Source organism: Salvelinus fontinalis, chromosome 17, assembly GCF_029448725.1.
Source record: "Salvelinus fontinalis isolate EN_2023a chromosome 17, ASM2944872v1, whole genome shotgun sequence".
Classification (NCBI taxonomy): Eukaryota; Metazoa; Chordata; class Actinopteri; order Salmoniformes; family Salmonidae; genus Salvelinus; species Salvelinus fontinalis.
Window position 1 is genome coordinate 4,849,656 of NC_074681.1, and position 16,527 is coordinate 4,866,182.

The 16,527-nt window shown below is 45.6% G+C and overlaps 1 protein-coding gene and 1 non-coding gene across 3 annotated transcripts in view; both read left to right on the plus strand.

Moving 5' to 3' along the window:
- The window catches only part of LOC129813621 (supervillin-like), a 77,254-nt gene that overhangs the window by 12,940 nt on the left and 47,787 nt on the right, over window positions 1–16,527 (plus strand). The window contains exons 8-13 of one of the 2 annotated variants that reach the window (XM_055865968.1): window positions 8,417–9,517; window positions 10,014–10,193; window positions 10,540–10,577; window positions 11,473–11,537; window positions 11,779–11,912; window positions 12,113–12,202. In XM_055865968.1, the coding sequence (XP_055721943.1) occupies window positions 8,417–9,517; window positions 10,014–10,193; window positions 10,540–10,577; window positions 11,473–11,537; window positions 11,779–11,912; window positions 12,113–12,202 (1,608 nt within the window). The remainder of the gene's footprint in view (window positions 1–8,416; window positions 9,518–10,013; window positions 10,194–10,539; window positions 10,578–11,472; window positions 11,538–11,778; window positions 11,913–12,112; window positions 12,203–16,527) is intronic. The other variant, XM_055865967.1, reaches the window with a different exon arrangement.
- trnaa-ugc (transfer RNA alanine (anticodon UGC)) lies at window positions 1,607–1,682 on the plus strand. Its single transcript has one exon. It is a non-coding gene; the product is annotated as a tRNA-Ala (tRNA).

Sequence of the window (16,527 nt, forward strand, 5' to 3'; positions counted from 1 at the left end):
ACAAGTGAATGCTTTGGTCATACTTGAGTCTTTGTCTGCCACAATGAAATCAGGGGGGAGACTGTTAATCTTTATCCGTCCGCTCGTCACAGGTAATGTCCCAGACAGCACCGGTCCGATTTTGACGAAACTTGGGTAAATGATGTCTCTTGCCATAGATGCGGCATTTACGAAAAATACACTGATTGGTCAGATGGTGACGCTATAACGATTTGAAAAAGCTAACTTTGAAAGGTTACACCCCTCACACAGTTTGACCTAAATTTCATGAAATATGGTACATATGTCCTTCTCTTGCCTCGGGGATCCATAAGGTCCACCGTGATGGATTTTCTGTAATTTTTGTATTTTGTGAAAAACACTTAACACGCTACTCCTCTGGATAATAATAGTAGAGCGAATTATTTATTTAAGCTTTTATTTCTTTCATCACATTCCCAGTGGGTCAGAAGTTTACATGCACTCAATTAGTATTTGGTAGCATTGCCTTTTAAATTGTTTAACTTGGGTCAAATGTTTCGGGGAGCCTTCCACAAGCTTCCCACAATAAGTTGGGTGAATTTTAGCCCATTCCTCCTGACAGAGCTGGTGTAACTGAGTCAGGTTTGTAGGCCTCCTTGCTCACACATGCTTTTTCAGTTCTGCCCACATTTTCTATGGGATTGACATCAGGGCATTGTGATGGCCACTCCAATACCTTGACTTTGTTGTCACTAGGACATTTTTCCACAACTTTGGAAGTATGCTTGGGGTCATTGTCCATTTGGAAGACCCATTTGCGACCAAGCTTTAACTTTCAGACTGATGTCTTGAGATGTTGCTTCAATATATCCACATCATTTTCCTTCCTTATGCCATCTATTTTTGTGAAGTGCACCAGTCCCTCCTGCTGCAAAGCACCCCCACAACATGATGCTGCCACCTGTGTTTCACGGTTGGGATGGTGTTCATCGGCTTGCATGCCTCACCCTTTTCCCTCCAAACATAACAATTGTCATTGTGGTCAAACAGTTCTATTTTTGTTTCATCAGACCAGAGGACATTTCTCCAAAAAGTACAATCTTTGTCCCCATGTGCAGTTGCAAACCGTAGTCTGGCTTTTTTATGGCGGTTTTGGAGCAATGGCTTCTTCCTTGCTGAGCGGCCTTTCAGGTTATGTCAATATAGGACTCGTTTTACTGTGGATATAGATACTTTTGAACTGGGTTCCTCCAGCATCTTCACAAGGTCCTTTGCTGTTCTGGGATTGATTTGCACTTTTCGCACCAAAGAATGTTCATCTCTTGGAGACAGAACGCGTCACCTTCCTGAGCGGTATGACGCTGCGTGGTCCCATGATGTTTATACTTGCGTACTATTGTTTGTACAGATGAACATGGTACCTTCAGGTGCTTGGAAATTGCTCCCAAGGATGAACCAGACTTGTGGCGGTCTACACTTTTTTTTCCTGGGGTCTTGCAGCGCGATCTGCGTCAAAAATAGAACTGACTTCTATTTTAGCCCTTGGCAACGCAGACGCTCGTTGGCGCGCGTGAGCAGTGTGGTTGCAATAATTCAATAATATAGATTTCTAAATGTATTTTGCAACGCTCGCGCGCGCACACGTGGCCCCGTGTGGCTCAGTTGGTAGAGCATGGCGCTTGCAACGCCAGGGTTGTGGGTTCGATTCCCACGGGGGGCCAGTACAAAAAAAGTATGAATGTATGTACTTGTAAGTCGCTCTGGATAAGAGCGTCTGCTAAATGACTTAAATGTAAATGTGTAGTCAGCCTGTTAGTGTATGTAAACTTCTGACCCACTGGAATTGTGATACAGGGAATAATCTGTCTGTAAACAATTGTTGGAAAAATTACTTGTCATGCACAAAGTAGATGTCCTAACCGACTTGCCAAAACTATAGTTTTGTTAACAAGAAATGTGTGGAGTGGTTGAAAAACGAGTTTTATTGACTCTAACCTAAGTTTATGTAAACTTCCAACTTCAACTGTATGTAAGAATGCTGTAGATTGACTACAGCTCGGCACTCAACCACCATAGTCCCCTCCAAGCTCAGTACCCTGCGACTAAACATCTCCCTCGGCAACTGAATCCTGGACTTCCTGACGGGCCGCCCCCCCAGACGGTGAGGGTAGGCAACAACACATCTGCCACGCTGACCACCAACATGGTGTGCCCCTCACTGGTGTGTGCTTGTCCACTCCTGTATTCCCTCTTCACACACGACTGCGAGGCCGCACACAATTCCAACACCACCATCAAGTTCGCTACTGACAACGGTAGGACTGATCACCGATGAAGATGAGGAAGCCTATAGGGAGGAGGTCAAAGACCTGTCAGTGGGGTGCCACATCTCCCTCAATGTCAGCAAGACAAAGGAGCTGATTGTGGACTACAGGATACGGAAGGGCTGTAGTGGAGTGGGTCAAGAGCTTCAAGTTAATCGGTATTCACATCACTAAGGAATGAACATGGTCCACACACGGTCCACACCTCTTCCCCCTCAGGAGGCGGAAAGGATTTGGCATGGGCTCCGTATCGTACGGCAACTGCAAGGCACCCGACCGCAAGGCGCCACAGAGGGTGGGCAGTACAGCCCAGTACATCACTGGGGCCGAGCTCCCTGCCATCCAGGACCTCTATAACAGGCGGTGTCAGAGGAAGGGCCAAAAAATGGTCAGACTCAGCCACCCTAGTCATAGACTGTTCTCTCTGCTACCGCACGGCAAGCGGGACCAGTGCACCAAGTCTGGAATCAACAGGACCCTGAACAGATTCTACCCCCCAAGCCATAAGACTGACAAACAAGACTGCCAAATAGCTAATCATCTGGCTACCTGGACTACCTGCATTGACCCTTTTTTGCAATAACTCTTGTACTGACTCTCTTGCACACACACTGGCACCCAAACACACACAGACACTTTACCCCTACCTGCAGTATATCTACATACAGTAGCTACATCAATTACCTCATACCCCTGCACATCGAACTCGGTACTGGTACTCTCTGTATATAGCCATGTTATTTTTACTTATTGTTTTCGTTATTCACTGTATATTTATTCCTCACGTCACTACACAAAAAAATAAACGTCCTCTCACTGTCAACTGCGTTTATTTTCAGTGAACTTAACGTGTAAATATTTGTCTCCGTAATCTAGCATGAGTAGGATGGCCATCTGAATCAGGGTTAGTTTGGCAGCTGGGGTGAAAGAGGAGTGATTACGATAGAGGAAACTAAGTCTAGATTTAACTTAAGGTTCAGCAACCTTAAAGAAGAAAGGGTCTAAACAATCTGACCCAGATGTTTTTTTGCGGTCAAGTTTCAGGAGCTCCTTTAGCACCTCAGACTCAGTGACTTCCTGCAGGGAGAAACATTGTTGTGGGGCAGAGGAAAAAGAGGGAAAAGCATCGGGGATAGTCGCATTAGAAGGGGTGGGATTGAATCATACTAAGATTGAATCATACTACACCGGCTCCGACACTCATCTTATGTGGCAGGGCTTGCAAACTATTACAGACTACAAAGGGAAGCAAAGCCGCGAGCTGCCCAGTGACCCGAGCCTACCAGACGAGCTAATCACTTCTATGCTCGCGTCGAGGCAAAAAATACTGAGGCATGGGTGAGAGCATCAGCTGTTCCGGACGACTGTGTGATCAGGTTCTCCGTAGCCGACGTGAGTAAGACCTTTAAACAGGTCAACATTCACAAAGCTGCGGGGCCAGACAGATTACCAGGACGTGTGCTCGGGCATGTGCTGACCAACTGGCAGGTGTCTTCACTGACATTTTCAACATGTCCCTGATTGAGTCTGTAATACCAACATGTTTCAAGCAGACCACCATTGTCTCTCTGCCCAAGAACACGAATGGAACCTGGCTCAGTGACTTCAGACACGTAGCACTCACTTCCGTAGCCATGAAGTGCTTTAAAAGGCTGGTAATGGCTCACATCAACACCATTATCCCAGAAACACCAGACCCACTCCAATTTGCATACTGCCCAAACAGATCCACAGATGATGCAATCTCTATTACATTCCACACTGGAACATTTCCCACCTGGACAAAAGGAACACCTACGTGAGAGTGCTATTCATTGACTACAGCTCAGCGTTCAACACCACAATAGTACCCTCAAAGCTCAACGCTTTACTAAGGATCCTGGGACGAAACATCCTCTGCAACTGGATCCTGGACTTCCTGACGGGCCGCCCCCAAGGGGTAAGGGTAGGTAGCAAAATATCTTACACGGTGATCCTCAACACTGAAGCCCCCCAGGGGTGCGTGCTCAGTCCCCTCCTGTATTCCTTGTTCACCCACGACTGCATAGCCAGGCACGACTCCAACACTATCATTAAGTTTGCAGACGACACAACAGTGTTAGGCCTGATCACCGACAACGACGAGACAGCCTATAGGAGGAGGTCAGAGACCTGGCCAGGTGGTGCCAGAAGAACAACCTATCCCTCAATGTAACGAAGACTAAGGAGATGATTGTGGACTACAGGAAAAGGAGGACCGAGCACGCCCCCATTCTCATCGACGGGGTTGTAGTGGAGCAGGTTGAGAGATTCAAGTTCCTTGGTGTCCACATCACCAACAAACTAGAATGGTCCAAGACAGTCGTGAAGAGGGAACGACAAAGCCTATTCCCCCTCAGGAAACGAAAAAGATTTGGAATGGGTCCTCAGATCCTCAAAAGTTCTACAGCTGCAACATCGAGAGCATCCTGACTGGTTGCATCAATGCCTGGTACGAAATTGCTCGGCGTCCGACCGCAAGGCACTACAGAGGGTAGTGCGTACGGCCCAGTACATCACTGGGGCTAAGCTGCCTGCCGTCCAGGACCTCTATACTTGGCGGTGTCAGAGGAAGGCCCTAAAAATTGTCAAAGACCCCAGCCACCCCTGTCATAGACTGTTCTCTCTACTACCGCATGGCAAGCTGTACCGGAGTGCCAAGTCTAGGACAAAAAGGCTTCTCAACAGTTTTTATCCCCAAGCCATAAGACTCCTGAACAGGTAATCAAATGGCTACCTGGACTATTTGCATTGTATGCCCCCCCTAACCCCTTTTATACGCTGCTGCTACTCTCTGTTTATCATATCTGCGTAGTCACTTTAACCATATCTACATGTACATACTACCTCAATCAGCCTGACTAACCGGTATCTGTATGTAGCCTCGCTACTGTTATAGCCTTGCTACTGTATATAGCCTCGCTACTGTTTTTTTTCACTGTCTTTTTTAGCTGTTTTTATTTCTTTACTTACCTATTGTTCACCTAATACCTTTTTTGCACTGTTAGTAAGTAAGCATTTCACTATAAGGTGTACACCTGTTGTATTCGGCGCATGTGACAAACTTTGATTTGATTTGGGAGATGAGGAAATGTTGGATGGGCAAGGAGGCATGGGTGAGTCAAATAGGAATCCTGACTTAATGAAGTGGTGATTAAGGAGCTCAGCCATGTGCTTCTTGTCAGTAACAACCACATCATCAACTTTAAGGGACACGGGCAGCTTTGAGAAGGAGGGTTTATTCTTCAGGTCTTTAACCATTTTCCAGAACTTCTTGGTTAGACCCTCCTTAAAGTAACTAACTTTGGCCTTCCGGATGTATAAGTGGCTATCACTTCAAACCAACATAGGATTTGTGCAGCTTATGTAGCATAGCCTGATCCTACATCTGTTTGTGCTCTTGCCAACTCCATCGCTGTTATTGTTTGTCAAGCCAAACATGACAGTGAGGGACAAGGATGGCTGGCATAATAGAAGTGTCAGACCCCCATTCAGGCTGCTGTATGTGTGGACTTATGACTAGCCTGAGTGCACTTATTTCTCATTTGCTTGAATGATAGCCAGTCATCTTGAGTATGTGTATGCTGAGTCTTTCGCCAAATGCCATTCTTGAGGTGGAGTAACTCTGCTAGATCAGTCGAACCAGGGGTTGAACCTGTTTTTAATTCTCATTTTCTTTATGGGGGGGTTGTTTGTTAACAATACCACTGAAAACATCAAAAGAAGTTCCAAGCGTCTTCAGAGCGTATCCGACTGATTCTATACCATTTTACAGATGGCCGTGAGGGACACGGATGGTTGGCATAATAGAACTGTCAGACCGGCATCCAGGCTACTGTATGTGTGGACTCGTCTTCCCAGTAACGCTAGGTTAAGTGTTAGGTCAAAATGGAGATGTGCTGTCTCTGTGTACCGTGTATACTGTTTAAATTCCTTACATGTCAAATGACGCAGCAGCCCGTCAATTAGGGTTGGCTTAGTGGTGTACAAGGAGATTAAGGATAAATACCAAATGGCATCCTATTCCCTATTTGGTGCGACCAGCGCCCTGGTCAAATGTATTGCACTATATAGGGTGCCATTTGGGACACAGCTTAACATGACCTTTGGCTGCTGGGAGCAAGGGGGTCACAGATAAAAATAGTTTAGGCTTGCTCATACTTTGGCCAAGAGAAATTAGAGTGAGCTAGAGATGACGCAGCAAGGGTTAGTATTGAACTACAACATGGAGTGTGATGTCACTTCCTTAACTTGTGAAACCCTTCTGTCAGTCAGATGGATGTTGTTTGTCCCATAACAATCTACTGCTGTATGTATATGTGTATATATATATAATAAAAGGAACACTTAAACAACACAATGTAACTCCAAGTCAATCACACTTCTGTGAAATCAAACTGTCCACTTAGGAAGCAACACTGATTGACAATAAATTTCACATGCTGTTATGCAAATGGAATAGACAAAAGGTGGAAATTATAGGCAATTGGCAAGACACCCCCAATAAAGGAGTGATTCTGCATGTGGTGACCACAGGCCACTTCTCAGTTCCTATGCTTCCTGGCTGATGTTTTGGTCACTTTTGAATGCTGGCGGTGCTCTCACTCTAGTGGTAGCATGAGACGGAGTCTACAACCCACACAAGTGGCTCAGGTAGTGCAGCTCATCCAGGATGGCACATCAATGCGAGCTGTGGCAAGAAGGTTTGCTGTGTCTGTCAGCGTAGTGTCCAGAGCATGGAGGCGCTACCAGGAGACAGGCCAGTATTTTTTATTTTACCGTTATTTTACCAAGGAAGTTGACTGAGAACACGTTCTCATTTGCAGCAACGACCTGGGGAATAGTTACAGGGGAGAGGAGGGGGATGAATGAGCCAATTGTAAACTGGGGATTATTAGGTGACCATGATGGTTTGAGGGCCAGATTGGGAATTTAGCCAGGACACCGGGGTTAACACCCCTACTCTTACGATAAGTGCCATGGGATCTTTAATGACCTCAGAGAGTCAGGACACCCGTTTAACGTCCCATCCGAAAGACGGCACCCTATACAGGACAGTGTCCCCAATCACTGCCCTGGGGCATTGGGATATTTTTTAGACCAGAGGAAAGAGTGCCTCCTACTGGCCCTCCAACACCACTTCCAGCAGCATCTGGTCTCCCATCCAGGGACTGACCAGGACCAACCCTGCTTAGCTTCAGAAGCAAGCCAGTAGTGGTATGCAGGGTGGTATGCAGGGTGGTATGCGTGAGACCATATGCTGGCACATGCACATTTGTGGCCTACTGGAGGTCATTTTGCACGGCTCTGGCAGTGATCCTTCTGCTCAAAGGCGGAGGTAGCGGTCCTGCTGCTGGGTTGTTGCCCTCCTAGGGCCTCCTCCACGTCTCCTGATGTACTGGCCTGTCTCCTGGTAGCGCCTCCATGCTCTGGACACTACGCTGACAGACACAGCAAACCTTCTTGCCACAGCTCGCATTGATGTGCCATCCTGGATGAACTGCACTACCTGAGCCACTTGTTTGGGTTGTAGACTCCGTCTCATGCTACCACTAGAGTGAGAGCACCGCCAGCATTCAAAAGTGACTAAAACATCAGCAAGGAAGCATAGGAACTGAGAAGTGGTCTGTGGTCACCACCTGCAGAATCACTCCTTTATTGGGGGTGTCTTGCTAATTGCCTATAATTTCCACCTTTTGTCTATTCCATTTGCACAACAGCATGTGACATGTATTGTCAATCAGTGTTGCTTCCTAAGTGGACAGTTTGATTTCACAGAAGTGTGATTGACTAGGAGTTACATTGTGTTGTTTAAGTGTTCCCTTTATTTTTTTGAGCAGTGTATATATATCCCTGTTTGTTGACCCTAGATTAATGTCATTCTTAAATTAATAATCACTTCATTTGATCACTTTTATAGTTGACTTGGTGTTCATCCCAAATGGAACCCTATTCCCTATATAATTCACTACTTTTGTCCAGGGCCCATAGGGCACTATGAAGTGAATAAGGTGACATTTGGAACAACAAGGGCACTGACTATAGTTTATTTGGGTGTTTATTTAATAGCCTTTGAGATCTGAAGTTAGTTCATCCATCCTTCCCCCTTTAAGAACCAGAGTAAGAGAGAGAATGTCAAAAGATGACAGTGGGGTCCAAATGGTCCCAGCAGAGCGGGTTCTGGCTCCAGAGCCCCGAGTGAACAGACAGCGTGATCGGACTCACACCACCACAGCTCACCACCTGTCCCAGCGCGGTCACAGCTCTGACCCTGCCACCTATCAAAAGACAGCCCCCTCTCAGCCCTCCCAGCCTGCCTACATCCACATCCCAGACCACCACGCCTCAGTACCACACACCCACACATCAGGCCCTGCCTTGGGCCACCACAGTACCCACCAGCGAACCCCCATGGGCCCCCCGGTGGTGGAGGTGGTGCCCCCGAGAAGGAAGGTCAGTGCCGACCAAATCTACACGACCCAGAGGGAGACCCACAGGGAGGGCAGGCAGGCGCTGAGAGAAGAGGTCCTCACTGAGGGTCTGCTAAAGAGCAGGAAGGCCTTGCTGCCCTCGGAGATCCGCCGCAGGGAGAAGAGCGTGGACGACCCCCACAGAGGGGAGCCCCAGCTGGTCCCAGGTAACCGCCAGGACGACTCTGCCACCTCAACCGGCATGGAGTGGGAGAGCAATGGCATCGGAGGGGGGAGAACCAGTCGGGAGGACTCAAAAGAGTGGGAGACTAGGCCTCAGGACAGGGTCCAACAGCAACCGCAGCACTGGTCCAGCCACATCCAGGACACAGAGGAGACAGGTCCAGCCAGGCCCATGGAGATCTCTTCCCACGCCCAGTCCAGACAGCAGCCCCTCCGCCAGCAGAGCCAGAGTCAGCCTGGGCAACATAGAGGCAGTGACTCGGCCGTCTACCGCCAGAGTGGCGCCTCCCTCCCCCAGGCCAAACCCAGTAGCATGGAGCTAGCTGAGCCGCGCAGGCCCCCCAAGCCCAAGGTCCGCACACGCTCCATGTCCGACATCGGCGTGAGCCAACGCCCAGCTGCCTACAGGAGCATGGAGAGGACAGCAGCCCAGCTGGCCAGCGAGGGAGGGGTGGCGATGGGGGTGCTGCCCAACGTGGAGGTGGGAGCCCTGGACACCAGGGTCTCTGTGGCCCAGCTCCGACACTCATACCTGGAGAACGCCAACAGGAAGCCAGAGCTGTAGGTGGAACAGCATGGCTACCACTGGCTAGCTACTGACTCTTTAATCTGTTTGATGTGGTTAATTACCTAACACTAATGTAGACCATCATCCTATTATGAGGCTTGAGGTGTTTGAGCTTGTGTGCATTTTAGGGCAGTGTATTGCATAGTCAAACGTGATATCAAGAGATCTAGGCCTGTTTGAGGTGTAACTTACTGTTTGTTTAGACACCTGCTTGGACATTCTGTCAGCCTGTTGGGCAAACATGAGTGGCTTGTTGCTGCATGTTGTGCTGTGTGAGGGTTCATACACAATTGGGCTGCTGACAAATTCTCAGATTTTGGGGACAGATAATATTTTTGGGGTGTGATCGTGCTCTAACCTAGATTGCTGTGGAAGACGTACTAAAAGCATCATCAATATCGAACTGCCCTTGCCATTTGTTCTCTCAATATTATTCTCCTTTTATGTTGCCGTCGTCGCTATATCTATCCCTAATCACGACCCTAAAAGGGAGCTGACTAAAGTAGAGCTAACTGCTATGGAAGTAGATCCGGCTGCTGGGAGCGCTGATCGGGGGCGTGTTGCAGCAAGGAGGCCGCGGCGCTACATCACCCCAGGAGACAACCGCAAGTCCTCTGAGAGGTTTAGCACCCAACCCATCACCTCTGCAGAGTGGCTGGAGTTTGATAGGTGAGAGTATTGGGATGCAGCCCAGAGTGGCTGGAGTCTGATAGGTGAGAGTATTGGGAAGCAGCCCAGAGTGGATGCAGTGTGATAGGTGAGAGTATTAGGATGTAGCCCATCACCTCAGCAGAAGGGCTGGATGGCTGGAGTCTGATGGGTATTGAAGGCCCTGAGTGACTGGATAATATCCACATAAGACATATGGTAGGATCACCAGTGGGTGTGATACATGCTGGAGGTTAGATGGATTTTTAAGCTCTCAATACTTGGATTGTTTGTTCTCTTGTGGGTAATTTGAACTGTGCCTTATAGCAAAAGACCACTATTGAATTTTGTCTTTGTTGTCCCTCAGGTCTCATCTGCCTCCAACAGAGCTACAGAACCCAGAAGGCAAGTATCCATGGAGATTTGCTTCATTTAGTTACCAATAACACTCTTAATTTAAAAAATCTTAGTTGCCTCCCCATCTAATAGCACAATGGTTGAGCTGAACGATAGCTAAACTTGCCTAGATGAATTGACTTTGTCAGTCAGGGAAATGCACACACAAACACTTCACAAAGTTATGAATATAACTACTGTTCCCTGAAAGAGGGACATGAGGTACACAGCTATGGAGGATCGAACTCATGAGAGTGTTGGCATCCTAGCAATATTCCAAAACCTTATACTCTTCTCCAACCAATTTGTGACAGATTTTCATGCAAATGTTCTAAAATCTGCAAAAAGAAACTATGCGCATTTTCCCACCAGAGATGTGTTTCCATCAAACTGCTCTAGCCAACAGCTGGCAATTACAGTGCGGGTAGGCTACCTACACTATGAGATTATTATAGATAACAGCGATTTATTATTTGTCAAACAGCAGTCACGCATCGATCATCATGTCACCAGAATAAGACCCTTGATATTTATTGGAAAGGAGCACCTTGTGAAGTTCATCATTTATTTAATCTGTAGCCTAATAAACTGCAGGCTTTCCCGAGTCCTAGTCGGCGGACCACACAACATATCGCGTGACTCAAAATTCCCTTTGATATGATGGGTATTATATCAATATTTGCCCATAAAGATTTTTCAACTGCCATTTCTCGCATAATTATTTTTACCAACAAACAAATTGTCTGACGGCTTTTTAATGAAATTGTACCGGCATTTCATGTTTCCATCTGCCCATGATTTTTTTTTCTCCATGCGTCAGGTAATTAATTCATGGCTGGATGGAAACGTGGTGTATGTTGTGATCTGACATTGACATCAATTTTCTGCCGTTCCTTTTTCACAGCTGACGAAGACAAGCTTGATGAGAGAGCTAAGATGAGTGTGGCTGCTAAGAGGTCCCTTTTTAGGGTACAGTATCTGCCTTGTGTGTAGTTGTCTACATTTAGGGACAGTTTCCCGGACACAGATTAAGCACTGAACTAGAAATATATTTCAATGGTCGTCCTCCATTGGGCCTGCTTTTCAGTCCAGGACTTGGCTTAATCCGTGTCCAGGAAACCAGTCCATACATTATATTCCCGTTTTATGTATGTTGTTGATGAGCCGCGATTTACTCCTTAGGACTGTTCCTCTTCGATTCCCTTCACAGGAGCTAGAGAGGATCACCGGTAGCGTTCCCAGACCACGGTCCCGTGACCCCGCCGTGGAGAGGCGTCTGTTACGAGTCCAAGACCGCTCGCACACACAGCCTATCACCAACGAGGAAGTGGACATCGCTCACACGTACGTCACCCTCTGATCATTACTGAGCGCCACTAAGGTCATTTTGTTAACAAGCAAGGGTTAAAAAATGTGGCTTGAGGACAGTTGGTGAACAGAAAGTGACACTATCTCTTAACTCGTTGTTTCTTAACTCTCTCTCCTAACTCTGTCTGACTGCTCTGTCTGTCCTTGTCTGTCTCCTCTTTCCTGGACATATAAAGTGGCCCTGCTATGTCCTCACAAACGGTGATGGTCCACTCCACAGTAGCACCTATCACCAGCCCCACTGTAGTCAGCACCATCACAACCAGGTACGGGTGACTGCACTGTGTGTGAGAGAGCACCGGACATGGGTTTACCTTATTGATATCCAATTACAGCAAACGCAAACAAAAGTCTACATTCCATTCAGCTTTCATTTGGCTTGTGACATTGCATGGAATGGTACCGTTCATCTGTGATTAATATGACGATATTATTGATTCATTCATAGGGTTGCAACATTCTGGTAACCTTCCCAAAATAGATGTTTTTTTTTCTCCAGAAATCCTGGTCAGAGGATTCCGGATGTTCTGCTTATTCCCTCTGATTCCAGGAATCTTCCAACAGGGATTTCTGGAATTTTAGGAAAGTTACCAGAATTTTGAAACCCTATTCATTCATTTGTAGTTGTTTTTCTCTCGAGCAGGGATGGGCAACTGGCTGTATGCCCCCGATCACCCCAAAACATTTTATTTTGTATTTATTTTTTAGGAAATTTGTTAATTTGTTAATTTAAAGAAAAGAAAATCTGAATGTACACTTTTGAAATTACAGTAACACTGCAATGCTATCTAAGTATGTGCACAGAGCACAATGGATGATAAGGACACAATGACAGTTCATGGAATTACTCAAAAGATAGCAATAACCAATGAAATGGCAACAAATGTTTACTTAGTGACCGAGAACAAGTGAATGTTATTCGTCTGGAATCCTCGCTTTCGTATTTAATGACGGTTTTGCGTTGTAGGCTACTTTTTACTTTTTCATTCATTTTCAGTGGAGTGTGGCGAAAGTACAAACTTCTCATGCTTGCTTAAAGCATAAAATAACCATGGTTGAAACAATAAACGATAAAAGAAGAAATTAACAAATTAACTTACTGTTGAGAGTTAGACTAGTAGAATACACAAGATGACATTTATAAATTTGGTTGTGCATCAACAGTTCTCTCATGTCAGCAAAAATGTTCTAGATTGTTAAGTTAGTCTAGTGGGCAGCTATTTAAACTTGTAGTAATCATGGTCAAATTACCGACTGGGGGGGCTACCATTGATATCGTTAGTCACTCAGATATCATATTAAAAACTGCAAACTTTTCTCCGCCAAATGGCAAAATGAGTAGAATTACATGAAATTAGTTTTAAAGTGGCTAAATCTTCTCTCCTCCACAATGTGTAGAATTGCAGCAAACTTGCTTTAAAACTGCTTTTTTTAAATTATCTGTCCACTGTCAAGAGGGGGGCCCGCCAAAACATTTTGCTTAGGGCCGACTAAAGGCTAGTGGGCTCTGACTGCGTGTGTGGGTATGCAGACTAATGCCTCATGTCATGAGGAGTTATGATTTTTTTTTTTCTTGCTCCCACCTCCATCAAACTTGCCAATCCCTTCTCTAAGGATACAGGTTGAATGTATTTGGCAGCCAAACTGAGGATACAGGTGGAATGTATTTGGCAGCCAAACTGAGGATGCAGGTGGAATGTATTTGGCAGCCAGACTGAGGATACAGGTGGAATGTATTTGGCAGGCAGACTGAGGATACAGGTGGAATGTATTTGGCAGGCAGACTGAGGATACAGGTGGAATGTATTTGGCAGCCAGACTGAGGATACAGGTGGAATGTATTTGGCAGCCAGACTGAGGATACAGGTGGAATGTATTTGGCAGCCAGACTGAGGATACAGGTGGAATGTATTTGGCAGCCAGACTGAGGATACAGGTGGAATGTATTTGGCAGCCAGACTGAGGATACAGGTGGAATGTATTTGGCAGCCAGACTGAGGATACAGGTGGAATGTATTTGGCAGCCAGACTGAGGATACAGGTGGAATGTATTTGGCAGCCAGACTGAGGATACAGGTGGAATGTATTTGGCAGCCAGACTGAGGATACAGGTGGAATGTATTTGGCAGCCAGACTGAGGATACAGGTGGAATGTATTTGGCAGCCAGACTGAGGATACAGGTGGAATGTATTTGGCAGCCAGACTGAGGATACAGGTGGAATGTATTTGGCAGCCAGACTGAGGATACAGGTGGAATGTATTTGGCAGCCAGACTGAGGATACAGGTGGAATGTATTTGGCAGCCAGACTGAGGATACAGGTGGAATGTATTTGGCAGCCAGACTGAGGATACAGGTGGAATGTATTTGGCAGCCAGACTGAGGATACAGGTGGAATGTATTTGGCAGCCAGACTGAGGATACAGGTGGAATGTATTTGGCAGCCAGACTGAGGATACAGGTGGAATGTATTTGGCAGCCAGACTGAGGATACAGGTGGAATGTATTTGGCAGCCAGACTGAGGATACAGGTGGAATGTATTTGGCAGGCAGCTGTCTGCTCTACAGTGCCTTCTGCTGTTGGTCGTGTTCAGTTGTCTCACATTACCTCGCTACTTTTGCTAACTCACTCACATGTTGCTTGCTTGTTTCGCTGGAATAGCTGTGTGAACCAATGTCATACATAAACCCTGGATTGCTGATGCTAAGTATTGGCCATTCAGAGGCTTTGAAGCCACCGGTCGGCCATATTGGCTCCCCCTTAGTAGGAGCAGTCTTCTCATAGGAATGAATGGAATTCTACAGTATTTCAATTAAAATACAATATGACATGTATTGAATTATTTGTTTTTGTAGTGGGGACTGTAACATTAGTACTCTAATAAAATACTTTAAGGAAAATGTATTTTTATTTGCATGTTTAGCTCACATAATCTAATTTAAAACTATGCATTAAGGTGTCTAATAGAATGAACGTGTCAAAACGAATATCAACATTAATACATTAATTTCTAATGCTTCCAAAATCTTTTTTTACAATTGAAGAGGAGTACCAAGATGGCTGCACCTTGTGTCGTCAATACAGCGACCCCTGTTTGTCTCCCAAGGTTTATACACATCTTTGGTGTGAACCTCATAGACGGGTTGGTCGTTTAGCAACCTTTGTTTTTTTGTTTTTTTAGCAAGGCAAGTCAGTTAAGAACAAATTCTTATTTTTGATGACGGCCTAGGAACAGTGGGTTAACTGCAGAATGACAGATTTTTACCTTGTCAGCTCGGGGATTCGATCTTGCAACTGTCACGCCCTGACCATAGAGAGCTTTTTATTCTCTGTTGGTTAGGTCGGGGTGTGACTAGGGTGGGTCATCTAGGGGATTATGTTTCTATGTTGACCTGGTATGGTTCCCAATCAGAGGCACCTGGTTGTCATTGTCTCTGATTGGGATCATGTTTAGGCAGCCATTTCCACTTTGTGGGATCTTGACTATGGATAGTTGCCTGTTAGCTTCACGTTTCGTTTGAGATTTATTGTTTTGCTGTGAGTTTCACTTAGTAATAAAAAGATGTGGAACCCAGATCACGCTGGGCTTTGGTCAACTTATAACGATCGTGACAGCAACAAGTCCAACGCTCTAACCACTAGGCTACCTGCCGCCCCAATGTACTAGATCATATGGGTTGAAAGTAGTTTTTTTTTTCTCAATCATTAAAGGTGAAAGCCAAATGCCATAGCTTTCTGTGGGGGGAAACATACATTATTCAAAATATTACTTTATTCTAGATTGATGAATACAGCCATAACAAAACAGTGCAAAACAGCTGTCAGCTCAAGAGATTCTAATACCGATAGGTTGCAGAACTATGGGGCAAAACTGACAGGGTTGGATTAGATTGTTGACATGTCAACTATTTCATCTCCAAATGTTTGTTGAAAACAAATACATTTGCACAATGAGCACTTGTTGTCTCAAATGATTGTTACAGTTTTTGGTTAGCTAACTGGTGAATTTTTGCCTCTTTAGCATAGACATGGCATCAGTCAAAATACTTAAAATAAGTCATGGTATCAATAACAAGATACAAGGAGCCGAAACAAAACACCTACAATTCTCCACGAGGCAGCTTCCTGTCATTGTTACTAATGATTCTGAGCGGTCAGATAGCAACACATTTTCGTGACGTTGTCAGCCAACCCGTCTATAAAATCAAATGTAATTTGTCACATGTGCCGAATACAACAGGTGTAGTAGACCATACAGTGAAATGCTGAATACAACAGGTGTAGTAGACCTTACAGTGAAATGCCGAATACAACAGGTGTAGTAGACCATACAGTGAAATGCTGAATACAACAGGTGTAGTAGACCTTACAGTGAAATGCCGAATACAACAGGTGTAGTAGACCTTACAGTGAAATGCCGAATACAACAGGTGTAGTAGACCTTACAGTGAAATGCTGAATACAACAGGTGTAGTAGACCTTACAGTGAAATGCTAAATACAACAGGTGTAGTAGACCTTACAGTGAAATACTGAATACAACAGGTGTAGTAGACCTTACAGTGAAATGCTGAATACAACAGGTGTAGTA